Source organism: Ogataea angusta (genome assembly GCF_019207475.1).
Source record: "Ogataea angusta isolate 61-244 chromosome Unknown 61-244_NODE_2_length_1002155_cov_89.706849, whole genome shotgun sequence".
Lineage (NCBI taxonomy): Eukaryota > Fungi > Ascomycota > Pichiomycetes > Pichiales > Pichiaceae > Ogataea > Ogataea angusta.
Window position 1 is genome coordinate 253,212 of NW_025065216.1, and position 25,743 is coordinate 278,954.

Sequence of the window (25,743 nt, forward strand, 5' to 3'; positions counted from 1 at the left end):
TTCATATATTACATTGACAGCAAATGCTAGTATACACAACAAGTGAGTTTCTCACATTCAGACCTCCATAACGTTTTTCTCCACGTCGATGTTAATAGCGACTGGCAAGTTGGAGTCTTTTCTGTTTCTCGTTTTGAGATACTTGGCCTGTTTCCGTGGGTTCAAACGAGTGTAATTGTTTCCGTGTGACCAAGATCTTAATCTCATTAAGTTCCAGACTCCTTTTCTGAATCTCTTGAAAGTGTTGGAGATAAAGAAAGAGTACATGAGGTACTCCATGTAAAAGAACAAGAGCGCAACTGCAAAGCCACCAAGTACAGCCCAAACAATATGCTTGGAGAGTAAAAACATGAATTTCGCATCGTCCATGTGCCATGAAGAGCCCTTCGAGATGCTGAAAAAGGGATGCTCTCCATTACTGTAGTCCTGAGGCATGAGTATCCTCACCACGCCCGCATCAGGAACGCCCCATCTCTTGTATTGTTTCCATATCACAGACAAGAACAGTGGTCCTGTGGAGTACATGATTGTGATATATGGCACTAACCAGTTATTGTTGTATTTGTTCAAAGAGTCGATCACTTTGGCAAAAAATGGATGTCTAGGCATAGAGCCCATGGCGTCATTGGATATCCCGGTGGGAATGGTTTTTCTCACAAACGCCGGAACGGTGAGCAGAGGATCTAATTTTCGGGCACATCCATCGTCCAAATCAATGTAAATGCCACCAAAGTGGTACAGGATAAAGTACCTTATAGCGTCTGCTCTCTCGATTGGATACTTGTAGTTGTCAAAAGTCTCCAAGAACCATGGATAGTGTTCAGAAATAAATTCTCTAGACATCTCGTCGGTCCACAGAATATACTGATAGTCAGGATGCAGGTCGATGCAGCTTTGTTGTCCTTGTTTCCAGACATCAGGGATCTCAGTTGTTTTGTAGGTCTGGTGAATTATTTTGGGGATGAGTTGAGGTCTATCGACGGTAGGAGATAGCTCAGATTCCAGCAAAGCGTACTGGAAACTATCATCATAAAGCAGCGTTATCAAGTCAAAGGTTTGATAGACCAAAAATACCACCAGCAACAGATGTGCTAGCAGGATATATTGAAGCTCTTTTCTCATGACAAATGAAGGACTGCAATTTCAATTGAGGCAGACTGCGCACTCAATAAAAATTGTAAACAGGGGGACGACAAGTCTTTATTCTAACCGAATATAAGCACAAGGCCAAATAGCGTTGAACTGTCAAAGCCTCCAGTTGTTTCTTTGCTAACCTGTTTCAGGTGTATCTTGCTGTTTGCTCAAGATATAAAATTAATTTTATGTATACACCTCCACCTGGTGCTGCGCCAGTATTTATTTGAGGAATGTGCACGTCGGATGATAAAAAAAATTTCTGCATCGCCACATTCTACCCCAGCCCCAATCTTTTGCTGGTACACTACACTTTCTGGTATACCGATTGCGGCCTGGTAGGCATTGTGGGATCGATCTGATTCAACTCCATGTCAATATGTCGCATCTGCTCACCGCTGTAGAGGTTACTGTCATCCCTGGATTTCCCAAAAATCCAATTGGCAGCTCCTTTGGTCAGAAGCTTGTACATCAAAAATATAAGGATCATAGCACCAGCCACGATAACCGTGCTCACGACAACATGCGAAACAAAATTGGGTACTGCGGATTTTTTGGGCGCATCAGCATCGGCACTTTGCATGTAGGGATCATAAACTACATTCGACATTGCCAAAGCCCTTAAGAAGAGCCCCACTTGGCTCTTTTATAGATCCATATCTCAAAAATTGACTGTTCTGTTGTGGCTCAGCAGCCCAACCGAAAACGTGATACATCTTTGCATTGGCATTCTCTACCCGAAAAAGTGACTTTTACCGAGTTAATGAGATGCCGAAAAAAAACAAATTCCTAATGAAAAAGTCGAACGAACTTATACATCAAACAATAGTGGCACAATAAAAGCGCATCCTCGTTTTAAAATTGCTCTGGTACAGGGCAAGGGTGTGTGTTTTTGCAAGGTAGATCGAGCGGGTAACGGGGACTAACACAAACACAAAAATTTTTCAATATATGGAGATTGTTCAGCTTTAGTTGGCAGAGGAAGGTGTTGATTTACTACACAGATTGCATTTTTACTCATTTTTCACTAATTTACCCGTATCATGTCTGCCATATTCTCGTATGCTCATGCCGCTGGAGCGCCAGCCTCGTCGAATGCCTCCAAATCCGAACTGGAAAATGGCATCTCGAACTTGAATCTGAACGAGAAAGAGGTTGAAAAAGACACCAAACCAGCTAAGAAGGCAGAAAAGTTGGAAAAGAAGGAGAAGAAGGCTTCTAGATCTGGATCTAAGGAGCCAGAAAACAAACCTGAGCCCGCCAAGGAAGACGCAGAGCCAAAGAAGGTCAAATTAGCACCTGCTCCTCTTCCGGCTACGAACGTTTGGGGGGCGACCCCTACTGTGATTCCTCCGAAAATTCCAAGCGAACCTATTGTTCTTCCGGAAACTACATCCGAAAACGGTCCTTCCGTCGCCAAAGCGGCTCCAGGAAAGGAGAAATGGGTCCCGCTCAAGGCCTCCGTGGTAATTGCCTCAAACAAACCGACCTCTAAGGGTTCTAGCAAGAAGAAGAACAAGAAAAAGAATTTCAAGGATGGCGAAGCTAAGGAGAATAAGGACGCCAAAAAGAGCGCCAAAAAGAATGGCGAAGTGCGCGAGATTGATACCAACGAGGGTAGTGGCTCAGAGAGCAACACCCCGAAACCAGACCAGCCATCGACGACCGAACAACCTGTTGAATCTGCCATTGAGTCCAATGATATCAAGTCGACTGAGCCGCAGCAGAAGCACTCCAAATTGAACGGCAATGGAAACGGCTTCTCTGGTCGTCAATACAGAACGAATTACAATAACCATAACAGGAGATATAGTGGCCAGAACGGCAGCCAAAATGGCCCAAACGGAAAAGTCAGCAGCCCGATTGGTCAACTTCCTTATGCGCCATATAACAATCGTTCCTACAACGGTCAAAACAATAGACATCACCACAGTCGGCCGAGCTACCAACAGTCGCAGTATTTCATACCCCAACAGCCTTACTACACTCCAATTCCTTACATTCCATATCCGGCCGCCCCAGCTCCATTTGCCCCAGTCATTGCGCAACAACCACAACCGATCGCCATGCCACCACAGGACAGTAACATGCGGGATGCAATGCTTCAAACTTTGGCCAAACAGATCGACTACTATTTCTCCACTCAAAACCTGGTTAAAGACATTTTCCTGAGAAAGCACATGAATGACGATGGGTTCCTTCCTCTGCCTGTGCTAGCAGGCTTTTACCGGGTGTCTGCCCTCTCCTATGGAGACTACAACTTAGTCGTTGAAAGTCTGTCCCACTGCATGAACCTGGAATACGGAGTAATTGAGAAAGAGGGTAGTACGTTATACAAGGTGCGGGCCAACACGAACCCAAGGTTTTGGGTTCTTCCTGCGGACCAGCGGTTGGAGCAGGGATTAGATAACGATTCTCCAAAACCAGAACAAAATCTAGAATTGGGGGAAGGAAATTAACTGGTGTTAGGATGAAAAAAGTTGTGTAAATAATTTGCCATTAATTTATTCCTCATTCACAACAATGTCTGATCAATTTACCTCTGTCCAGTGGGATCGGGACGATCCGACAAACGAGCCGGGCCCTGACCAATTGTTTCCCACGGTTGACGAGGAATCATCGCGTGCTGTCACTCCCGTGGAAGCTGACAATGCACAGCAGGATCATGAAGACCCAGAAGATAGCGGGTCAGGATTGCTTGTTGGCTCGTCTTTGCCGCATCCTGAAACTCCAGATCTAGTCAATGGCCAGGAAAGTTTGGTTGCACATGATACATTGGACAAAGATGGGACTTTGCAGGAATATTTTATTGAGACTCGAGTTTCGAGCCCGATGACAGAATATGACGGTCAGAACCCATACACCTCATATCTAATTGAAATACGCACCAATTGTCCCTCCTTCAAACAAAAGGAATACAAATTACGCAGACGATATTCTGACTTCAGCTTTTTATACGACTGCCTAGCAAACGACTTTCCCACCCTCGTCATTCCTCCTCTACCAAACAAACAGCGCTTAGAGTATATCAAGGGTGGCAGATTCACGGATGAGTTCACAGCCAAGCGGGCGGTTTCGCTGCACACATTTTTGACGCGTGTCTGTAAGCATCCTTCCCTTAAAAAGTCTCAAGTGTTCCATGTTTTCTTGGAGGACTCTGATTACTGGCATACTTACAAGTCCAACCTCAAGATATCGTCAGGCTCTATCGATCCAAGCAATTCAGCATCTCAAAATATAGAAACAGTCACAGATTACATCATGAATAGCTTCAAAAAACCTTCCTATGAGTCAACACACAAGCAAGAATTCCAGGAAATACAGGAGAAATCCACGAGATTGCAGGAGAACCTTGTGAAGATTGATCACATCTACACGAAAGTGCTGACCAGACAGCAGGATATTTCAGATGATTTTGCACGTTTTTCACAGGAGTTCTCCAAACTTAATGTTCTTTTTAGCAACGACTTCGATGGCAAGAGCAGAGACGATAGCATGGATGTGCCCACAAAACAGATTGCAGATCAGTTCTCAAATTTTGGTACAAATCTTCAGAAGGTTTCTGAGCGGTCATACTACTTGAACCACGACATTGAATACAATTACCTTACATCATTGCGAGATCTCGAGCACTATATAACGCAGCTCAAAAGTTTGGTGAAGCTCAAAGAAGCAAAGGCTCTTGATTATGAGATGTTGTCCAATTATCTGGAAAAAGCCAAGCAGGAGAAAGAGTATTTGGTGAGCGGGGGCTCAGTCACCTCTTCAACTGAGGGCGCCATCACGTTTTTGACTAGAAAGTTCGAGTCGATGACGGGTATAGGATCGCATGCACATGGGAATTTGACTAACGAGAGGATTGAGAAGCTTCAAGCGAGAATTGAGGTGCTTGAGAAGGAAAAAAATAATGCATTTGAAGTGTTTGAGAAGTTTGAGAGGGACATCCTTGAGGAGTATCAATTGTTCGAAAAAATCAAAACCGAGGAAATTAATGAGTCTCTGAAATTATTAAGCGATTCATATTTACAGTATTATACAGACTTGCTCCATGACTGGCAAAATCTGCAATTAGAGCAGACAGATCCGAAAGCTAGCGCAGAATTTGCAAACAAGTTGAGCGAGGATGATGAGTTTTTCTCCAATAACGATGTGGTGAAAAACAATGAAGTTTTAGAAGAAAGCCTGAACAAAATGAATGAGTCAACTACGTCTTGATACGTTTATTTTTTGGCTCATTGACGACGTTTCCTTCTTCATCAAATTCGAGAAACAGATTGCCGTCAAATACAAAACCGAACTCCTGCCCGAACGTTTTTTGGAATTCGTCTCGGTTAAGATATCGCGAATAATCTATTGGTGGAAACTCATTGAGCTCAAGTCGTCTGTGCTTTTTATCTTTGGATGTCGGACTTTTACTGTTTTCCAAAAGATAGAACTTACGCAGAAGGGTTACCGCTTCTCTGCTGAGAACACCTGGAATGGCTTGGTAAGGCCTCTCCAGGTGCGAGATATCTTTGTTCACAGTAAAGATAGAACCGTTTCCCCCAAACCTTTCGTTCGGACAACCAAATACCACAAGTTGGATTTCAAGCTGTCGCAACAAGGAGGCACACATAATGCAAGGTTCAACAGTCACATACAAAACTGTCTCCCTGAAAATTTCTCTATATGTATCCGGGTATAATGCGCGTATTTGGTCGTATGCTTCGAACTCTGCGTGTTTAGTACCGTTCAGCGTAAGATTTGTTTGATTAAAGGATCGGGCGATGATCATATTTTTGTAAACCATAATGCATCCTACTGGCACTTCTTGCACATTCAATGCTGTTTCGGCTACTCTAAGCGCCTCTTTCATGCGTTTGTAATGAACGTTGATATCCATCAGATTTTTATTTTTTTTTATCATTTTTGTTATTTTTTATCTTCACTTTATTTACATGTCTACAGTGGATGATCTTCTTGCGCGAAAAGAAGAATTAGAGCGCGAAATCGCAGAACTCAAACAGGTGGAAAGGGTACTGGGTGATGAAATAGTGGGTCTAGATGAGGAAGTGGAGGAGGATGTGACAAGAATTGACGAAGAATTGGCACACCACCAATATTTTGATGAGCTAATACAGAACTTGATGACCGAGGGGATACGACAAGTTGAGATAGACAAACGCCTTAGGAATGATGCTAAACGTCAGAAGCGCGAAAGCGCGACTAAACGTAGCAATGACGAATATGATGAACTACGCGAAAGACTAGAACCTGCCATTCGTCTCGAGAACGCGTATCGTTTGGGTGGACTCACTGCATTCCCCGTCAATGATCCTCAGGAAGGCGAGTCTGACCGGTTTCTGGGAATAAGATTCGATATCTTTGACCCGTACTCCTTCAAATACACATCCCCACACTATGTGATCTTACGCAAGGATCCGAAAAACGACCTTTGGGAGGTTTTCAAGACCACTATCCCCAATTATGTTCCTCTCGGTACGCTTGCTTACGAGCATTTGAATGACGATATGATTAGATTTGCAGGTCATGTGCGCCGTCACCTTGTACAGTTACAGCTCAAGAAGGCCGTTTTCCTCCGATTGCAGGAGAAACTTGAATCTCCATCAGGCTTAGATCACGATCTCGATTTCACCAAGATAAGCGTCAACTTTAAAGATAAGTTGGAAATAGTTCTGATCTGCGACCTGTACCGCGTCACCAAAGTGATGGCCACCTACATTGATCCCGAGGTGAGCAGCGTATCCAAACAGGTTGAAATTTTACTGTCTGGATTATCCTTTAATGATTTTGATGAGAAATTCCTTGAGGTGATCACAAGCGTCGTATGAAGTATAATTCAATTTGGAGAAAATTCTATTTTTTGTTTTCAAATGAACCTCGCTAATATAAGCCAATATAGGGGTCATATCTTTTTACTATACCCGACGATATTAATATGGGGAAGCGTAGTGAGGTGTGTGCTTGATTTGATGGATGTGAAGGTATCCAAAGAATCATTTTTATTGAGCTCAAAGGGCCCTCTTAACAGATTCTTTGCCGGCCACTCATTCGAAGGGTTTTTCATATGTTTCGCATTGTCCACATTCTATGTGGTAAGTCTCAAAAGGACCGAAATGGTGCTCCCTCTTACAAGTCGCTCGGGGCTGTCTACTGGGACGATCCTCTTGCGTCAGACGTTCAAACTCGCAGTGATCTACGTTTGGCTGTCTATTCAAATCGTGTGGTTTTTCGGGGACTCTGTGTTTGATAGGATACTCAAATTGACAGGCGGCCATTGTTTGCAGAAATCGGGTCTTAATTATCGACAATGCCGCCTCCTCCATGGCAACTGGATTGGAGGAACAAAATTCAGTGGGCATTCTTTAATCTTGAGCTGTTTTGGATTGTGTCTAATTCTCGAGCTAGAAAACGTGTTCAAGACGTATAGACCTGACGCGTCGAAACTCCTGCTCAAGGGATTACTTTTTTGCTGTAGCGTCTACATTTATGCCTGGCTTCTCCTCTTCACAATCACTGCTATCTTTTACCACACATTTCTAGAGAAAATTGTTGGCTTAGCGGCTGGGATGTTTGTCCCATACCTGCTCTACTTCAAACTCGAGCCCAAACTGAAAGTTGTATAACTTTATAATACATCGCTATTCTTCGCCCAACTCCGCGTCTATCTTGGCTAATTCCTCCGTGGCTATTTTCTCTAGCTCAATGGCATCATTGTACACCAGTGACCCATCTTCGTTGTAAAGTTTGGCGTTTTCGAACATCTGTTGAAGCTCTTCCTTGAACTGTTGGTAGTCCACAATTGAGCCTTTTTTCAGCCCCTTTTGAAGATCCTTGATCGCTACCGCTTTTTTCACGATTTGGTAGTAGTCTGGGTACAACTTTTTGGACGGAACTGTCATGAAAAGCTCTGACCTTGAGCGCCCATTCTCATCCTTAGCGTTCACCAATTTTTGCAACAGTCCCTCGCACAGCTGCACAAAGGGATCTTCGCCCGCATCATCTTCATCGTCTTCGATGAAACTTTCTTCGCTCATCGGAGTTGCCGATCTCGTGCTGCGTCTCTTACGTGGAATTTCATCCTCCCCTTCATCTGCGCCAGCAGAACGCTTCGCACGACGCTGACGCATAGACTCACGTTTCCGTAAGGCTGCTGCCTCCACAGTGTCGTCCGCTGCATCCATTGCGTCCAGCCACTGCTCCTCCGTTAGGCCATCGTCATATACAACCTGTTTGCGTTCTCTTTTGTTACCAGCATCAGGCTTATCCTTCTCGAGATGCAAAGTGATATCCTCCTTGAACACAGGAGGGAGCTCCTCATACGTCATCAATCTAGGACCATCTAATTTTTGGTCGTCCCGAATCCTGGCCTGGTCGATTTCAGCAAACAATTTTTTCTCATCCTCGTTTCTTGCAAGAATCTCGTTGAGCTCTTCGTCGTCCAGATCGTCATTTTCGGCCTCCTCTGCTTTCATCTTCTCCGCCTCCAAAAGCCTCTTCAAAAACGCCTCCTGCTCCTCGGCACTAGATTTGTTATCAAACTTACCAGCCTGAATAACTTTGCCATCGATGTCCAACTTCTGATGTGCTCTTTCAAGAATCACCTCTTCCACAGAGTCTTCTGTGATCAGTCTTAAGATACGCACCTCGTTTTTCTGACCGATACGATGTGCTCTGTCTTGGGCTTGTAAATCCTGATGAGGATTCCAGTCCGTATCGAAGATTATGACCGTGTCAGCAGTCTGTAAATTTAATCCCAAACCTCCAGCTCTGGTAGACAGAAGGAAACAGAAATATTCGGAGTCTGGGGCATTGAAGTCTTTAAGCATATCTTGACGGTCGTCCGCCTTCGTGGAACCATCCAAACGCATGTACTTCATATCCCTGAATCTTAAATAGTCCTCCATGATGTCCATGACTTGAGTCATCTGGAAGAAAATAAGGACCTTGTGGCCCGAAGCCTTGAATTTGGGCAGAACTCTGTCAAGTAACTCAAACTTTCCCGAACTTCTCCAGATTAAATCCGTGGTCAGTCTAGATGGATTCACAATATCCTCAACTTCCTCAAAAACATATGGGTGGTTGCAAACTTTTCTGAGTTGCATGATTTTGTTGTTCAGTCCCCTCAACCCCGTCTTCGTAGCTCCATGTGTACCCACACCAACAAAAAGAGCGTTATGGTTCAACATCTGCTTGTACAAGCTAGATTGGAGGCCGGAGAGCTTGCATTTGACAACTCTTTCAACCTTATCTGGAAGGTCTTTTTCAACATCTTTTTTGAGTCTTCTAAGCAGGAATGGACGCAACACTTTGTGCAATCTCCTGATGATAAGCAGGCTCTCTTCTTCGGATAACTCTAGCTTGTCTTGATGGCCTGTATTTGCAAATGGAGTGTTGAACCACTCATCGAACGACTTTACAGAGTTGAAAACTTTCGGAAGCACAAAGTTCAACAGTGCCCAAAGCTCAGGTAAATTATTCTGCAAAGGAGTACCCGTCAATATCAGCCTGTTCCTCGTGTGGTAGTACTGAGTCAACGTTAGCGAAAGCTTGGAACTGGCGTTTTTCATACGGTGACCTTCGTCGATGATCATGTGAGCCCATTTGAATTTGCACAACAGCGGTCGGTCCCTGATCACGTATTCGTAGGTGGTCAGCAAAACAGAGAAATTTCCGCTTCGAACCTCGTACTGGAGCTGTTTACGCTGGTGCTGCGTTCCTTTGTAGACAATGGTTTTGACACTCGGAGCCCATCTTTCAAATTCCAGCGTCCAGTTAGTGATTGTGGAAAGCGGAACAATCACCAAAAATTTTCCTCGCTCTTTCTTAGATTCTATCAGATAGGTGATCAGCGAAATAGACTGGATGGTTTTACCCAAACCCATCTCGTCGGCAAGAATACCATTGAGGTTATTATTGTAAAGCGAGACCATCCACTCGAGTCCCTTAATCTGATACTCCTTCAAGGTACCACCCACAAGCAACGAGGGTTGCTTTTCTATTTTCTCCTTCACTCTGTGGGCCACCTCATAGTAGTCGATTTTCTCACGACGCGCATCAGCATCTTCCTCGACGTCCTCTTGCAATGGCTCCAACCCTTCCTCTGCGCGATCCTGCAAGCTTCTAGCACGGGCCTCATCTTGCTGCACCTTAACAGCATTGGCAAGCGAATCCAGAAAATTGTTCGTCTGCTGGATGAGGTGGTGTAATCTTGTATCCTTGGTTTTAGTCAGGAGCTGCATATAAGCTTCTTCATCGTTCGACCGCAAAGCTGCCAGTCTCTGCTTGGCAATTCTCTCGAGCTTCTTGCTTTCATCCTTTTCCACTTGCGAATGGAAATGCTGCAAAGCCTTAGCCAAAGAATGTCTTGCATTCCTTTTCTCTTCAAGTTCGTCTCGAACCTCGTCAAAAATGGCAGCGAGTTTGTTAACTTTGTGAGTTTGGTAATCATGTTCCAACTCTTCCTTCTCGCGACGTTGTTGCTCCTGCAACTTTTCTGCAAGTCTCGAGGTTTGCTCGATCTTTTGCTTATCTCTGATCGAAAAAGAGCGCTTGAATGCACGGAAGCTGTCGGATCCATACTTGTTTTTCTGATGCACCACGCTTGTTAGAGTATCTTGTATTAGTTTGCGACGCAGCTGTTTCTGTTCTGGTAGAAGCTTCAATGCTTTCAGCTCGTTTAATGCCCGAATCTTAATTTCATCGACATTATCCAAAATGTCGGAGGCTGACTTTTGCAAATCGTTTTCAATTGACGCAGCATCATATAGGCCAATGTTTGCTGGCAAACTTTCAAGCTCATGTATTCTTGACTCGACCTTCTGTTTGACAATGGATTCTCCTAAAGTGCTGCCTGCCGAGTGTATCTCAGGATCAGGAATCGTCTTATGTGGGTCTAATCCAAAGAACTTGGCTTTCTCATCAAAGTCGGCAGATAGATTAAAATACTCATCTTGACTCTTTGAAGACTCGACATCTGTCTCGCCTAATAGTTTGGTCTGTACTTCCAATGGCAAATCAAGGTCCTTGCTCAAAAGGTTGAAAGCCATCACCTGAACCTTCAAAAGATCAAGATCAACTTCCTCTTTGTTCTGGGCCCAACTCTTTTCAAGGCTAAACGATTTCTCTTCATACTCCTGTCTCTCCCTTGCTAACTGTTGCAGTATCTTCAAAATCTTCTTCTTTTCGATATCCTTGTTGCTAACAACCAGCCGCGACAGCAATCCGTGGACTTCGGCAACGGTATTGGGATAAGAAATCTCAACAGCCGCCTTGCCGTTCTGTACTTCCTCTGACATTCTACGCGTTGGCAGTTAAAATACGAAAACAAAAAATTTCGCTAGTTATGTGAGAATAATTTTGGGATTTTCAAATTCCTGAGTTGTCACGCATTCATTTAGCTTGTCCAAAAACAATGCCTGGAAAGTTCCTGGTCCGTTGGCCTCGGCACCAGCTTTTTCTCCAGCACGCTTGTAGACTGAGCAGGCAACCACGGTGGCTAAAAACGGATTGCTTCTATTGGCTGCAACAAATGCAGCAATAGTAGACCCCAGAGAGCAGCCTGTACCCGTAACATGGCTCATTACTTCATGGCCGCCTTGGATGAATGCAACAGGCACCTCCCCTGTAACGTCTCTTCTGCCATGCAAAATTCCATCAACAACAACGTCTGTCTTCCCAGAGACAACAACCACAGATCTGCTTTGCACAGCCAGCTTTTTGGCCGCCGCAACGACAGAGTCAAGGGCCTCTTCAGACCCACTGTCAACGCCTCTCATGGACTTCTCCACTCCAGCAGCAGTAAAGATCTCGCCCTGGTTCCCTTTGATGACAGTCATGTATGCCTCAAGTAGCAGTTTTTTAGCGTTTTGTCTTCTTGTAGTTGAGGCTCCTGCTCCGACGGGATCATACACAACCGGCTTGCCATACCTATTATATGCCTTCAAGGCAGTTATATACATCTTGGTTTGCTCTTCGTTGGGCGTTCCAGTGTTGAGTAAAAGCGAGTTATTTGGATATTGAGCCAGGTCGTCAAACTCTTCAGAGCATTCGCTCATCAGGGGGGCCGCACCAACAGCCAAAGTAACATTTGCCGAAAAGTTCTTCACCACATCATTTGTGATGTGGTGCACAAGCGGATGAGTGGACAGAACGCTAGTAATGGCACCGCTTAAATTGAAATCCGAGTTTGAGTCCAATTGGTCCCAGAAAATAGGTGGCTCGTTCCATAGTCTGACCAGCTCCTTGGTGGCTGCGGCGGCATTTTGTGCTGCCATAATGCATGACACCACAGCAACACCATCGACAGCACGCCCTGGAATTGAGGCCTGGGCCCTCACCCTTTGGATGTTAGTCTGGTTGATACCTCCAATTAGACACATTTTCATAGGCTTGCCAGAGTCTTTTATTATCTGCAGCAGTCTTTGTGAACCCATTGGGCCCATTGGCAGCTTCCTAGTCACTTTTGTCTGCGTGTCAAAGCATATTCCAACTCCAACATAGTCCGCACCATCTTCGAGCGCCTTCTCAATCTCTTCAGGCTTGCTAGCCGAAACACCAATGATCTTGTTTGGGCCCAACAATTTTCTTGCAACGGGAACTTCCATGTCTTCTTGTCCTACATGCAGATGAGCATCAACAGCAAGCGCAATGTCAACGCGATCGTTAATGATGAGAGGGATCCCTGCTTTGTCAGTCAACTTCTTGACCTCTCTAGCTCGGGCAATGAACTCCCGAGTGTTGAGTTCCTTCTCTCTCAATTGAACACAGGTGACTCCGTTGTCGATAGCCTTTTGGACTTGGTCCAGGAACAAGACCCCAGGGGGGACCATTTCGCTGTTAGTGACCAAATACACGGATAGATCGAAGGACTTCATACCCCACAATTGTGCTCTAGAAAAACAGGATATCAGTTTTTATTTATTAGCCTTTATTTTTTACATAATAAACCGAACATTTGGATCGATCTGATGGGATGAAGAGAGCTGTGGTTTTTGAGTGTATTTTTGTGCAAGCACTGCTCTGATGTTTTGCAACAGCGTGAGATAGCTCTGTATAGGGTTCTCTCTCAAAACCTTGATGAACGCATAACTCAAAGCACCTGTGAAAGAGCCGGCTTCATTAGCATCCGCAGAGGTTTGTGAGTCTTTGCAACCAGAGAACATGATGACATCCGCAGGTGACATCTTGGCCTGCTTGATCTGCTCAGCTCGTGATCCGGAAGTTGCTTTGATACGCTTGAAGACGTTGTTGACAGAGCTCATCATCAAGCCAGTATTGCGAGTAAGATAGCCTGTCACCAAATTGACGGCATCGCCTGAACTTTCCTTCCAGACATTGTATTCCTTGATGCCACCATCTTGGGCTCTGTAACAGAAAGGCAGGTCGAGAGCAGTTCCCGAATGACAGGAGTCGAAGATACATGTGAGTCTGCAACCTGCTGGCAATGGCTTAACTAATATGTCGTGCATCACGTCGTCAATCAAAGATCCTGCTTGCTGGAAGTCCACCGGGTAAATACAATCGTCAAACCCATCTTCCTCGTCTCCATCCTGGTCTTCCTCTTGTCCTCCATGGCCTGAGTAATGGAAAAATAAGGAATCGCCTGGCCGTGCATCTTTCACAAGCCATTGCATAGCACGGATCATGTTGGCCCTGGTTGGAACCTTGACAAGTTCTCTTTGATCGTCTGTCAGCATTACTATGTCTTCAGCCTTGTATCCCTGAGTCTGGGTCAAGAAATTAAACATGTTGTGCGCATCATTGATGCATCCTCTCAATGCGTTGTTCGTGCCAATATAATTGATTCCGATCAGCAGTGCTTTCTTGCGACCGGTACAAGATGAGTACTGGAACTGCTGCACATTGTTGGTGCCATTGATTTGCTGATTTTGCATGTTGAAATTTGGCATTGGAGGTTGTTGGGTTGGCTGCTGGTACGAAATACCACCGGTACCTTGATATGTCTGCGTCTGTTGATTTCCCCAGTTTGGAGGAGGAGCAGCTGGGCGCTCATACTGCCGGGATGGCGGTGGACCCGCAGGGGGCTGGTATATCCGCGAAGGAGGAGGACCCGAAGGACGCTGGTACTGGTTGTTGTAGGTGGCGTGCGAGTTTCCTGGGTACATAGAAGAAGTGAAATGATGAAATTGAAACTTGTCTAAGCTTTTTGTGTAATTGCACGACCAATCGAGCAAGATCAAAAAGTGAAACAAAAATAGTACTTGGCTGAGCCTATGACTTTTGTTTGGTGATTTTGAGCTCGCATTTCCAATTGTCAATCAAAAACTCTGATTCCTGTTCGATTTCTTGCACGAAAGTCAGGTAGTCTTTCTCTATGAAGGACATATAATAATGATTCACAAAACGTTCGATCTTATGGGACAGTGGAATACTTTCGACTTCCACTCTTTCCAGCACACTTACAAGCTCATCAAGCGCAGACGAGTAGCTGATCAAGCTGGTGGCCCTCTTACCAAAAAAGAGAAACCCTCTCCTCGAAGACTTCTCCTCTTCGTTTGAGGCCATTTTGCTGTCTTGGAGCTCTTCACGGTGGTTAATGATCAAGCCCTCGACTACAATTGGTGTTCGCTTTTCGGAGTTCAAAATAGTGGAACAATCGGCACAGAATTTTGATAAGAGCGATGCTTTGGTGGCAGCATAGCTCAACAGTTTAGTTTTTAGACAAAGCGGGAAATCCGACTCGTCAAACGTCAGTGGCTTCTGTGAACCGCGAATATACCCATTTAACAGTTTCATCCAGTTCAGTTTTGACAGAGGTGACCCGTTTTTCACATCGTACTTCAATTTTTCAGGTGTCCTCACGCTTCGTGAAAGCTTTTTCAGCTCGATTATCCTCGACAGCTCATTGTTCGAATTCCGTAAAAGACTTTGCGCAACTGGTCTCGATGAAATGGAACTTTTACTCACTGGAGACGTGGTAAGGTCCAATGTGTCATTCATGTCCTCTCCCTGGACTGAGACTGACACAAATAGATCTTGCCGATCATTGAAGTCCGATATAACTGACTCCACAGATATCGATGAGAGCTCGTCGTCTTCCGGTTCCATTTCGAGAACCAGTGAGATAGGAGACGTGAAGTGTAGCTAAAAAGCACTGGCCAAAATTCTGCAGAAAACGTCTAAAATTTTATTTACCCAATCTGGAAGATCAGTTGGTTTTTTTTTGACGGATAAAGTGCGAGCGCCTAATAATGAATATCGTTCAGCCAATGAATTCTCGCAACTAACAAATACAATGCCTTGTTCATTGGACCTCCACTATTAGGCCTAATAGAATAATTTATAACGTGATTCATGCATTATATAGCTGTGCGGCTTATAAATAGTGGTAGCCGACCACGATGCTAGTTTAAGAAGATCTTGTTCTTCTTCCCACAAGGACGACAACGTAGCTTGTCGAGACCAGCCTCCTTGGTTTCAGTTTGAAAGGATATGCTGGAATAAGTGTTTGGTTGTTTGGAAAGACCATGAGTGTCTGGTGCAAAACTGTGGTTGTTCCCTTCAAGGCTTTCGTACTTCATCTCCTTATCTTTATGGAGCAAAGTCATCAACTTTTTGTTGAACATGAAGTCTGAACCCGAGACAAACTTGATGATCTTCCCCGTGCCAGTAGATGCTCCATCAAACGCGGTGGATGCGTCAGTGTCAAATGAATTCAACAGCTCAGTAACGTTCTTAGTTTGTGATTTGCCAAAGGTTATTGTTGTCGGACCAGAAGCTTCGTGTACCGCGTACGACGTAGTATTCTCGCTATTCTCGTTCTCCTTCCCATTATGAGAAGTTTCGTAGCTCCACTGTCTAGGGCGCCCAACTTTGGAGAAATACGAAAGTGTCAGCGAGGGAAAAGAGCCGGAAGAACTCGAGGAGCTCGAAGAAGAAGATGGTCGTAAGTTTATGTTTTGTATCTGGCCGAGAGCGTTCTCGGGGGAAGATGGAGAACACTTGCGCAAAGGACTAGAGACCAGTGGTAGAGATCCACAAACACAAAAATTGCGATCCACCGAATGGTATCGACAGCGCAGGGGCCTGCTGTCAATTAACCCTTTAAATTTCCCCTTTCTAATCGTGGCATAAGGCGCCGAATGCTGGAAACCAGCAAGCAAAAGGGGCTCGTTGTCTTGAGATAATTTCCAACTTTTGGGGTAGCTGGTGACAGCCATAATAAATATATCTAGTCAGCGCGAATCTTTTAATATTCGCACTTTAAGCCAAACAAGATCTTTATACTGGACCACTTTCCGGCAAAGTGCGCAACATCCCCGAGAGCCGTTTCGGACCTTGGAACTAGCCAAAGCTCGATATACGCAATTGGAACAGTAAAAGTGACCACACGGACTCACGACACATTGCTCGATCTCATCGAAACAGATTGGACAAGTCACATCTTTCAAAGTCTTTACGCTATTTTGGTGACTAAAGGCGTCTTGCAATAAATCGGATGTGGTCTTCTTTTCTTCCTGTGTTTCGCCATCAGACCCCAAGATTATAAGGTCATCGTCACTCTCTTCTGTGTCTGTGATGGATTCTGAAACCTTGCGCTTTCTAGGATTCTCTTCAAAGGGGCTATTGGTTATAACGATCTCTGAATCGCTTTCCTCTCCACGATCGACATCCTGCTCAGTATGAAATGAGGGGTTATACACCGATGAGCTATCCTCTGTACTTTGAATACTGACAATACTGGAGTTGTGATCTAGAGCCTGCATAGAAGATGCCCCCAATGCGATGTTCGGATGTCGAAAGCTCATCCTTTTGACAACCAAAATATATCTATATTATTTTGCCCTAGAAAAAAACCAGAATTGATTACAAACACATACACAGCCTCGAAATGTTTAGCAGAGTAATATCGTTGCGTTGTTCTATAATGCTCCAATACAGAAGCTGACCAAACAACTTTTAACGCTGGATTTTCTCAGTTTCTGCAAACCCCAGGCAAAATCAATCGGCCAAAGCACAGAAATAGGCCTCACATCAGGAATTTTGTGTACAAGACAGCCAGAACAACTAAGAGCACGGCCACGATGTACACATTGGAAGAAGAAGCAGAACTAGTAGTAGTAGTAGCAGGTTCTTGCTTAGCTGGAGCAAAGGCAGCAGCAGCTTCTTTGTTGTTAGTAGTAGTTGGGGCCAAAGGCATGGTCTCTTGTAGCACATTGTCGGAGCTCACTGCGTTCTTCTCGGCGACGGGGTTCTCATCCGCACCACTGTAGCCGTTGGCCAGTGGAGCAGCTGCCAACACAGTAGTGTCCCTGTCGTCTGATCTAGATTGCTGTGAAGATTCTTCCTGGATAGTGTTGGTCAAGCTACTGTAGTTGAAGACCACCTTTACCTTCACATCGGTGGTGGAGCCTGCTTGAGATTGAAGCTCAGGCCATATGGTAGAAACGGATTTTGGATCGAGATCATCGGAGCATGGGACAGAAACGATCAAAAACTTGTCTTTGCATTTGGTGCCAATTGCAGGCTCCTTTGGGAGTCCCTGAAATATGATAGAGACATCCATGCTCGACCCCGGCTTGACGATCGACGCATTAGGACGCACGCAGTAAAGCTTTGGGGCTGTGGTTTTCACTTTGAAAGCGATACTCGTTTGCGAATCATTGGTGATTGTGATGGAGCTCGTGGCCGAAGTCGTGAACGGTGCTGAATGTTAGGATCGAATCCATTGGCGTACTTACGCTCAAACTCTATATGTTTAGGACTTATTTGCATTTTTCAGGTTTTGCTCTGTTGCGTACGTTGCGAGGGCACAGTCTTATGTATACGAAAAATCAACAGAATAATTAGGCAAGTGTTCTGCGAAGACACCTTTGCATTTTAAGTGAGGGTAACGGAATTTCACTTACAAAGCAATTAAGATTTTACCCGGACACGCTTACTTCCTTTTTCTTGTAGCTAATATCCTTACTCAGAGCATGGATCGAACAATTAGCCAGACAGAGCCTAAATTTGACCTTCAAATGCGTTACACTACATGCTTTCTGTGCACCTTATGTATCTGGTAGCCAACTGTCCTTTATTCGCCTCGCTTTCGCCAAACTCTGATTTGGGCATACCACGACGCGAACAATTTCGACAAATAGGGAAATATTCCCTTCCGGCAGTTTAAAGGAGACACGTCCCTTTGGATACGTCAAATTGATTCTCTTAAGACCTATCACCTTTTCTTCCATTGTCCTTCATAAACTCTCCACAGACGCTTTATACATCTAGCCGCTAACACTCAGAGGCTCGCATGAACATTTGAGATGAAGGCTATGAAGACCAATTTACATTTAAACTTGAACTTCTCGAGAAAGGACTCGAGTTCGGCATCCCAGTCTGTCCCGACGCCAAACAGCAGCGTGACTGGATTTATGACTCCGGTCGACCAAGGCCAGTCGTTCTTGTTCCAGACGCCAGCAGTGGGTGTTAAACGGTCGGACTCTGTCAGCTCGCAATACCCGGAGCTGTCTAAGGTGAACAGTTTCTCTTCCATGACTTCATCATTTGACACGGCTGACAACAGCCCAGTGAACTTGCAAAACTACGAGTTCAGTCCTGTTTTCGATGACGTTTTAATTGGACTTTACCACTCATACGCGAACAGACCAAACATAACCCCTTTCAACATCAACTTTCCTCCATCTGGTATCGTTTCGAAGATTTCTAAGCAAATGTACCAACGCTTGATAAGCGACAGAACATTACAATTGGACAAAAGTCAAAAAACCACAGACGATCTACTAACGGACTCTAACCAGGAGATATGTCTCTCTATTATCCGAAGACGATTACTCGATCTGTGCAGTGCTGCTGCCGCCGAGTCCGAGACTCTCACACGCTGCAGTTCTGTGTCTTCGACATCCGGCCCACTTATACCCCAACCAAGACCCTCCTGGCTTCACCAGAACCCGACCTTTTCTGCCACTCGACTCTCCTCTACCGACTCCCTTGTTGACTCTGTTCAGATCACGCCTCAGCAAGTGCCGCCGCTCCAGATGCCTTATAGAGACTCCCAGACCGATATTTCGATGATCACTCCGCCGCAGTCCAGGGCTGGCTATTCCCCTGCATCAACAAAACCAAAACTTAGTATCGATCACTTTTCCTTCGAAAACACCGCCAAGTTGCAAAGCCCATTCACGGAGACACAGTTCCATTTTGGCCCATCTACGCAGTCTCCATCGAACCCCGTGTTCCCCAAGAGACCACAAAAGTCTAACTCGCTCAGCTCGCTATTCTCTGGACCTGGCACACCGACAGGAGCGGCAATGCCTGAACTTGAGGTCGATCCTCTCTACAACGTCACAGCACAGCGGAAGAGAGATAGTCTTAAGCTCAAGAGAAACATGAAGTAATTAAAGGCCGGCATGTCAGTACGATTACGATGGGAATTTATAATTTAGTATGGAATTTAACAAGAATTTTTCTTAGGAAGTAATTTCCAATGTAACGATTCCATTTAATGAATTAACGAAAATTTATCTATAAACCTAAGCCCACTCCTTGAACTGGTTGATCAAGTTTCTGGTAGATGAGTCGTGAGAGTCCACAGGCTTTTCATTCTCGAGTTCCTTCAAAATGACCTTGGCAAGCACTTTTCCGAGCTCCACACCCCATTGATCGAACGAGTTGATTCCCCATATAGCACCTTCCACGAAGGTCACGTGTTCATAGTAAGCGATCAGGGCTCCCAAGGTTGCTGGCGTGATTTGCTGAGCCAGAATCGAGGTAGTAGGTCTGTTTCCAGAGAACATCTTGTGTGGCACAAGATCTCCAGAGACACCCTCAGCTTCAACTTGCTCCTTGGTCTTTCCAAGCATTAAAGATTCAGCCTGAGCAAAGAAGTTTGAGGCAAGCATTCTTTGATGCAGGTTTCCTTCGATTGGATTGTGCGACTTGGCAGCCAGAATAAAGTCGGCTGGAATCAATTTGGTACCTTGGTGGACCAACTGGAAGAACGAGTGTTGAGCATTGGTGGTTGGCTCTCCAAAGAGAACGATACCAGTTTCATAGTTGACGAACTTGGAGTCCTTACTAACTGACTTACCGTTAGATTCCATGGATAGTTGTTGCAAATAAGCTGGGAATCTGTGCATGTACTGGTCGAAAGGAGTCACCAATTTGGTCTGAGCACCGTGGAAGTTATTATACCAAATGGTCAGCAATCCCCCAATCAATGGAATGTTCTTCTCCAAAGGAGCGCTGGTGAAGTGGTTGTCGACTGCCTCTGCACCTCTGAGGAACTTCTCAAAGTTGTCATAACCAATGTACAGGCACACCGAGGTGCCAATGGCAGACCACACAGAGTATCTTCCACCAACCCAGTTCTCGAAACCGAACATGTTCTTGGTGTCGATACCAAACTTAGCGACTTCTGAGGCATTGGTACTCAGGGCAACGAAATGCTTTGCAATGTGGGCCTCGTCCTTAGCTCTTTGAAGGAACCAGTTCTTTGCAGTATTCGCGTTGGCACAAGTCTCTGCAGTGGTAAAAGTCTTGGACGCAATCAGGAACAATGTGGTTTCTGGATTACATTTCTTCAAAGTCTCAGCAATGTGGGTACCATCAACGTTGGACACAAAGTGAACAGAAAGTCTTGGGTGAGCGTATGGCTTAAGAGCCTCCGTGACCATCACCGGACCCAAGTCTGATCCGCCAATTCCGATATTAACAATGTCCGTAATTTCCTTTCCAGTGTACCCCTTCCACTCGCCGGATCTGACTTGCTCAGAAAACTCCTTCATGTGCTGCAGCACAGAGTCAACCTCGGGAGTGACATTGACGTTGTCAACATACATGGGCTTAAGGGCTCTGTTTCTGAGGGCAACGTGATACACAGCTCTGTCCTCGGTGGTGTTGATGTGGACACCAGCAAACATTTCGTCCCTAAGCTTTTCAACCTTAGCCTCTTTTGCGAGTTCAATGAGAGAAGATAGGATCTTTTCGTCGATTAAGTTCTTGGAGAAATCGAAAAGAATCTTGGACCCATCATAGTTTTCAAAAGTTTGGGAGAACTTTGAGAATCTGTCTGGGTCGGAAGCAAAAGCATCTCTCGATGAGAAAGTCTTTCCATAATCATCGTAGATAGCTTGTAATTTCTTCCAAGCAGGTAATTCCAATGGCGAGCTCATTATTTCGATTGCTAAGTAATATATTATCTGATGTTTTAAGGAGATTCCAATTATTTTATATATGAATCGATCAAGCACCGCCACAAATATTTTACCATCCGACATTCGCCACGTTTCCACTACGCATTTCTAAACACCGTGGAAAACTGTTCTCCGCAAGAGACCGTGCGGGCTGTGCAGCTATTTTTCCGACTTCCAGGTCGACTTTGCTTGCTCCCAGAGCTGTTTGGTGTACGCATCCATGTTCAAAATCTGCTGTTTCAGTGTATCAATTTGCTCTTCAGCCGCCTCGTTCTTCTCTTCCATTGCGTTGAAGAATTCGCTCTCATTAATATCAAACTCCTTGTTTTCGTAGTCCGTCCAAACATTTCGAAATTCCGAAAAAGACTGCTTATTATCCCGTGCAAGCCGCACCAGTAACCCCATTTGCGACATTTTCAGCTGCTCGACATTGTTCAAATACACGCTATCAAAAAAGTTCAGTTTCCGAATAGACCGTCTTCTCTGCAGGCTTTCGTAAATAGCGTCTTGACCATCGATGAGCTGGCCTGTTGACGCAATCTTATCAGCTAGTCGTGGCTGGCTAGCAGGCGTGAAGTCGTCGTCTGGAACCCCCGTATCCTCATAATTTGATCTGCTAGGAAGGTAGTCTATGCTCGTTGATCCGGTCTGCTTTGGTGCACTGATTACGCTGTCTAGGTCATTGTGCAATCGATTGAAAAGAGTACCCTCTCCAAATTTACTGGCAGAAACAACTTGAGAATCTTGCGAGACGTTGCTTTGAACAGCACTCAGGTCTGCATTCGGACCGTCGCTATCGTAGCCGCTATCTTTGTGCACTATCGACGAACTGCCACTTGATTTCCGCTCGAGCAGCTCGAGGTTAGGACTCGATTCCTGCAATATTGACATGGTATTTATTATTTATGGTAAATATTTTTTTTGGCATGGATTCCGAAGAAGATTCATCATCAATAACCTCTCTTTCCGAAAGAGCGGAGCATGTAAAGGCAGCTAAGAAGCACCCATGGAAAAAGCTTCTTTGGTACAAACAGGATTATGAGGATAATTATACTGACGCATCGTTCTTATCACAGCTGAAACGAAATTCTACAGTGATTAACTACTCATACTGGAAGCTTCTCTCAGACTTTACGTTAATAGTACTTCATCTTTCCATTATCATGCTTGTTATACTGGTCTTCTACGGCATTTACAAGCTCAATTGGAATCCTCTGGTTCCCGCTCTACTAAGTTCTTCATTAACAGCGCTGGGTTTTATTGTCTATGTGATTACACTGAAGATCAGAAGAAACAGAGAACTTATCAATTTGCAAAAACTAAAGATCGAGCAACTGACTCGCCCAACACGATACTCAAAATTCAATTCATCTAAATCACTCCCCCCTTCTAGATCACCGTCGCCGTTTCCGCATAACTTAGAACTCACAGCAAAAGAGTCTACATTGGACTTGGAGAGGTATTTGAGAGAACCGAATCCACCAGATCTCTTCAACACACTCAAGTCCGCTATTCTTATTCTTCTCACTTTACTAACATTCTCGCCTGTCTTGAAATCCTTAACAAACTCCACTGCATCAGATTCCATTTGGGCATTGTCCACCTGGCTTTGTTTGCTCAATGTACTATTCAATGACTACTCGATTGACTTTTCGCATACAAGTCGCCAATCTGAGACGTCAAACTTTGAACTCCAGACATCCAATTCCAATCTGTCGAAAAACATATCCCTGTCCAATGCCATTGTGCTAGCTTCCAGACTTAACTCGAATCTCAGCGCTTTCTGCTTCATAGTCTTCTCAATTGAGGTTTCTGGATTGTTCCCTGTCTTCAACAATTTCACGCGTCGCTGTCAATTTTGGGCATTTCACTGGTTTCAGGTGGTAGCCATCACTGCAGCAGTGGACTTCGCCGTCTACAAAATATTTGGCGTGGGTTGGTTCCTGTTATGGGTGGGCCTGCAGTTCTGGATAATGGTGATTGGACCATGGCATTTCATCATGTTGCAAAAGTATAAAGACGAATTGCAAGGACCATGGGACCCGGCAAAACCAATATTCAAAACCATTTAACGAGAATAAATATTTCGCTTTATTTTTACACCTTATTGTACACTAACCATTAAAAACACCCGCTGCCAAACACAAGTTTCGCCGTGTAAAGTGCACCTTGTAAACAGGAGTCTTCCTGGTAAAGTACACTGCCATGTGATCTTGCGTAGCAGCAAACTCTTTTCTTCTGCGCATCTCTTCTTGACGTCTTTGATAACGTTGATCTTGAGTATCTGCAGCTTGATTTCCGTCGCCATTTTTGGCTGCCAAGACAGAATCCAATGTAAACTTCTCTGGCTGTGGATTGTTACTTTCCATAGTTCCCTTCTTCACGTCCCAAACGCGAACAGAGTTATCTGAACCGGAGCTGACCAGCACAGATCCGTCTTTGCTGAAAGCTAATGAATAGATAGAGCATCGTCCGTGTCCACGCATCGACTTCAGCTTGCGCCCAGAGGCAATGTCAAACATGTTGATCACTGAATCTTCCCCTGCCGTGGCCAGCCATCTGCCGTCAGGAGAAACTGCCAAAGCGTTAACGGGCATGTTGTGGCCGATAAAGATTCGAACTGACTCTCCTCTAGCAATGTCCCACATCCGAACCGTTTTGTCGCTAGAGCCTGTGAACAGATACGTGGAGTTCGGATGGAACTCTACCACGTCGACGTCATTCAGATGCCCTGCAAAAATTCGCAAAGGATATATGTGATCACATGACCATAGCCTGGCCGTTTGGTCATGAGAAGCGGTTGCAAAATAGTGTCCCAATGGAGAAAACTTCACGTCCCACACGGGCGAGTTGTGACCCTTGTACGACACCAGCGAAGTGTAAGTGTCCATGGACCATAATCTGACAGTTTTGTCTTCCGAAGATGAGAGAAGATAGTGGTTATCAGGACTGAAGCTTAATCCGTAAACTGCACCCGAATGGCCTATCAAGCGACGGCATCCATCAACAGACTGGTCATAGGGGTCGTTCTTTAAAACAGATTTCAGTGGAGATCCATCAATGCTCCATAGTTTGATGAATGAGTCCTGGAAACCCCCTGCCACGATAGTCGAATCGTCGTTGAACTCAACACAAGTCATGTCGTTGTTCGTATTGTGGAATGTGTACATGCATGTGCTTGGCAAGGCGGCTTGGACCGCGTTAAGTTTGACTTTGGCCCGGGAATCTTGAATCTTGGTGATTTCATGTTTTAGGTCGAAAGCTGTTTTCTGGGGTAGAGGAAGCGATTCTCTAGCAGGGGTATCCTCGCCAGCAGGATCCACCTTGAAGTTTTCTTCATATTCTTCCATCAAAGTTTTCTCTGGATGTTGGTCTTTTTGTGCCTCGTCCTTTTGCTGGAGCTCTGCCTCCAACTCCTTGACGAATTCCGGATCATCTGGGAATTTTCCCAGCTTGACAGCCTTGCTGTTGAAAACCTCGGATGATTCTGTATCCTTCTTGAGTTTGTGTGACTCGTCATTTAGCAGCTGATATACAGCAGCAATTCCCTCTGTGTGCTCGCCATGTCCCTCCTCTTCTTGAGTAGTCACCTCGACTTGAGTGGTGATAGACATGGTGTTATTGATAATTCTCACTATGATCCCACCTCCGATAGCTTCATTTTCATTCAGGAAACTCAAAATGAGGTTCATGGAAACCTTGGACACGTTCACATGGTACTTTTCAGTCTTGAAAAGCCTTGCAATCTCATTTTCTTCCAAATGGTCTGGTAAGGAGATCCCTGCAAGTGACCGTATCTCATAGCTGTGAGACAGCAGGTGATCGCTGTGAAACTTTTCAAAAAAGCTTCTGGCATCGTCGACGTCCCCACGCTGAATGAGCGTCAGATAGCTTTGGACAAATATCGGATAGAGAAATTTCTCCAGCTCGTACTTGTACATTTCAAGCGAGTTCTCGCACCATGAGCGATACAGCAGGTAAGCTCTACCAAACATTTGAGGATCCTCGTCAAATTGTCTTTGCCTCGACGCGTTCTGTTGGTGAAGATATTGCTGTTGTTGGAAGTGGATATTTGACCGGTTGGACACGATGGTTTCTGGTTTCTGAAAATTTGTTGTTGCGGGGCTCACAGGGATTGTCGGAGCACCTGGAATCTTCGTGGCCTCATTTCTAAGAGTTGCCTCTGTTTGATGGTAACCCTTTTTGTTCAAGTACTCGAGAACAATTCGGTTCAGGTCAGCTTGAGAGAATTGCTGTTGGCCTTGAGTAACATTGGCAGTGCCTGGGGCCCGTGTTTGCTGAACTGCACGAGAATCGCCCCATTCCTGACCCTGAGCTGACCTGGACAAGTTTTGCGGGTCGTTTTCCTCTTTTATAGGTCCCGTCATAGAGAACGAAGGTTTAATGTTTTTGGCAAATACAAAAATCAAATGCGCACGCTATGAAA

At 45.0% G+C, this 25,743-nt stretch overlaps 19 protein-coding genes across 19 annotated transcripts; 5 read left to right on the forward strand and 14 right to left on the reverse strand.

Annotated features, from left to right (window-relative positions):
• Nucleotides 1-57: 57 nt before the first annotated feature.
• On the reverse strand, nt 58-1,122 carry KL928_000960 (uncharacterized protein; the record flags this gene model as incomplete). Its single annotated transcript, XM_043206713.1, has 1 exon — nt 58-1,122. One exon carries the CDS (start codon nt 1,120-1,122, stop codon nt 58-60), a length of 1,065 nt encoding a protein of 354 aa, XP_043061419.1.
• A 319-nt stretch (nt 1,123-1,441) lies between these two features.
• KL928_000961 (uncharacterized protein) lies at nt 1,442-1,744 on the reverse strand (the record flags this gene model as incomplete). The annotated part of the gene is made up of 1 exon (XM_043206714.1): nt 1,442-1,744. The coding sequence occupies one exon, from the start codon at nt 1,742-1,744 to the stop codon at nt 1,442-1,444; it is 303 nt and encodes a 100-aa protein (XP_043061420.1).
• A 433-nt stretch (nt 1,745-2,177) lies between these two features.
• On the forward strand, nt 2,178-3,593 carry KL928_000962 (uncharacterized protein; the record flags this gene model as incomplete). The annotated part of the gene is made up of 1 exon (XM_043206715.1): nt 2,178-3,593. The coding sequence occupies one exon, from the start codon at nt 2,178-2,180 to the stop codon at nt 3,591-3,593; it is 1,416 nt and encodes a 471-aa protein (XP_043061421.1).
• A 64-nt stretch (nt 3,594-3,657) lies between these two features.
• KL928_000963 (uncharacterized protein) lies at nt 3,658-5,349 on the forward strand (the record flags this gene model as incomplete). Its single annotated transcript, XM_043206716.1, has 1 exon — nt 3,658-5,349. One exon carries the CDS (start codon nt 3,658-3,660, stop codon nt 5,347-5,349), a length of 1,692 nt encoding a protein of 563 aa, XP_043061422.1.
• Nucleotides 5,350-5,366: 17 nt separating this feature from the next.
• On the reverse strand, nt 5,367-5,989 carry KL928_000964 (uncharacterized protein; the record flags this gene model as incomplete). The annotated part of the gene is made up of 2 exons (XM_043206717.1): nt 5,367-5,385; nt 5,445-5,989. The coding sequence occupies 2 exons, from the start codon at nt 5,987-5,989 to the stop codon at nt 5,367-5,369; spliced, it is 564 nt and encodes a 187-aa protein (XP_043061423.1).
• An 82-nt stretch (nt 5,990-6,071) lies between these two features.
• Nucleotides 6,072-6,965, forward strand: KL928_000965 (uncharacterized protein; the record flags this gene model as incomplete). The annotated part of the gene is made up of 1 exon (XM_043206718.1): nt 6,072-6,965. One exon carries the CDS (start codon nt 6,072-6,074, stop codon nt 6,963-6,965), a length of 894 nt encoding a protein of 297 aa, XP_043061424.1.
• A 216-nt stretch (nt 6,966-7,181) lies between these two features.
• On the reverse strand, nt 7,182-7,496 carry KL928_000966 (uncharacterized protein; the record flags this gene model as incomplete). The annotated part of the gene is made up of 1 exon (XM_043206719.1): nt 7,182-7,496. The coding sequence occupies one exon, from the start codon at nt 7,494-7,496 to the stop codon at nt 7,182-7,184; it is 315 nt and encodes a 104-aa protein (XP_043061425.1).
• A 279-nt stretch (nt 7,497-7,775) lies between these two features.
• Nucleotides 7,776-11,432, reverse strand: KL928_000967 (uncharacterized protein; the record flags this gene model as incomplete). Its single annotated transcript, XM_043206720.1, has 1 exon — nt 7,776-11,432. One exon carries the CDS (start codon nt 11,430-11,432, stop codon nt 7,776-7,778), a length of 3,657 nt encoding a protein of 1,218 aa, XP_043061426.1.
• Nucleotides 11,433-11,477: 45 nt separating this feature from the next.
• KL928_000968 (uncharacterized protein) lies at nt 11,478-12,965 on the reverse strand (the record flags this gene model as incomplete). The annotated part of the gene is made up of 1 exon (XM_043206721.1): nt 11,478-12,965. One exon carries the CDS (start codon nt 12,963-12,965, stop codon nt 11,478-11,480), a length of 1,488 nt encoding a protein of 495 aa, XP_043061427.1.
• Nucleotides 12,966-13,070: 105 nt separating this feature from the next.
• Nucleotides 13,071-14,261, reverse strand: KL928_000969 (uncharacterized protein; the record flags this gene model as incomplete). The annotated part of the gene is made up of 1 exon (XM_043206722.1): nt 13,071-14,261. The coding sequence occupies one exon, from the start codon at nt 14,259-14,261 to the stop codon at nt 13,071-13,073; it is 1,191 nt and encodes a 396-aa protein (XP_043061428.1).
• Nucleotides 14,262-14,367: 106 nt separating this feature from the next.
• On the reverse strand, nt 14,368-15,204 carry KL928_000970 (uncharacterized protein; the record flags this gene model as incomplete). The annotated part of the gene is made up of 1 exon (XM_043206724.1): nt 14,368-15,204. The coding sequence occupies one exon, from the start codon at nt 15,202-15,204 to the stop codon at nt 14,368-14,370; it is 837 nt and encodes a 278-aa protein (XP_043061429.1).
• Nucleotides 15,205-15,500: 296 nt separating this feature from the next.
• KL928_000971 (uncharacterized protein) lies at nt 15,501-16,316 on the reverse strand (the record flags this gene model as incomplete). Its single annotated transcript, XM_043206725.1, has 1 exon — nt 15,501-16,316. One exon carries the CDS (start codon nt 16,314-16,316, stop codon nt 15,501-15,503), a length of 816 nt encoding a protein of 271 aa, XP_043061430.1.
• Nucleotides 16,317-16,331: 15 nt separating this feature from the next.
• On the reverse strand, nt 16,332-16,904 carry KL928_000972 (uncharacterized protein; the record flags this gene model as incomplete). The annotated part of the gene is made up of 1 exon (XM_043206726.1): nt 16,332-16,904. One exon carries the CDS (start codon nt 16,902-16,904, stop codon nt 16,332-16,334), a length of 573 nt encoding a protein of 190 aa, XP_043061431.1.
• Nucleotides 16,905-17,125: 221 nt separating this feature from the next.
• Nucleotides 17,126-18,213, reverse strand: KL928_000973 (uncharacterized protein; the record flags this gene model as incomplete). The annotated part of the gene is made up of 2 exons (XM_043206727.1): nt 17,126-17,777; nt 18,149-18,213. The coding sequence occupies 2 exons, from the start codon at nt 18,211-18,213 to the stop codon at nt 17,126-17,128; spliced, it is 717 nt and encodes a 238-aa protein (XP_043061432.1).
• Nucleotides 18,214-18,407: 194 nt separating this feature from the next.
• On the forward strand, nt 18,408-19,499 carry KL928_000974 (uncharacterized protein; the record flags this gene model as incomplete). Its single annotated transcript, XM_043206728.1, has 1 exon — nt 18,408-19,499. The coding sequence occupies one exon, from the start codon at nt 18,408-18,410 to the stop codon at nt 19,497-19,499; it is 1,092 nt and encodes a 363-aa protein (XP_043061433.1).
• Nucleotides 19,500-19,634: 135 nt separating this feature from the next.
• KL928_000975 (uncharacterized protein) lies at nt 19,635-21,275 on the reverse strand (the record flags this gene model as incomplete). Its single annotated transcript, XM_043206729.1, has 1 exon — nt 19,635-21,275. The coding sequence occupies one exon, from the start codon at nt 21,273-21,275 to the stop codon at nt 19,635-19,637; it is 1,641 nt and encodes a 546-aa protein (XP_043061434.1).
• A 180-nt stretch (nt 21,276-21,455) lies between these two features.
• Nucleotides 21,456-22,187, reverse strand: KL928_000976 (uncharacterized protein; the record flags this gene model as incomplete). The annotated part of the gene is made up of 1 exon (XM_043206730.1): nt 21,456-22,187. The coding sequence occupies one exon, from the start codon at nt 22,185-22,187 to the stop codon at nt 21,456-21,458; it is 732 nt and encodes a 243-aa protein (XP_043061435.1).
• A 35-nt stretch (nt 22,188-22,222) lies between these two features.
• KL928_000977 (uncharacterized protein) lies at nt 22,223-23,368 on the forward strand (the record flags this gene model as incomplete). The annotated part of the gene is made up of 1 exon (XM_043206731.1): nt 22,223-23,368. One exon carries the CDS (start codon nt 22,223-22,225, stop codon nt 23,366-23,368), a length of 1,146 nt encoding a protein of 381 aa, XP_043061436.1.
• A 42-nt stretch (nt 23,369-23,410) lies between these two features.
• On the reverse strand, nt 23,411-25,684 carry KL928_000978 (uncharacterized protein; the record flags this gene model as incomplete). The annotated part of the gene is made up of 1 exon (XM_043206732.1): nt 23,411-25,684. One exon carries the CDS (start codon nt 25,682-25,684, stop codon nt 23,411-23,413), a length of 2,274 nt encoding a protein of 757 aa, XP_043061437.1.
• Between the last annotated feature and the right edge of the window lie 59 nt (nt 25,685-25,743).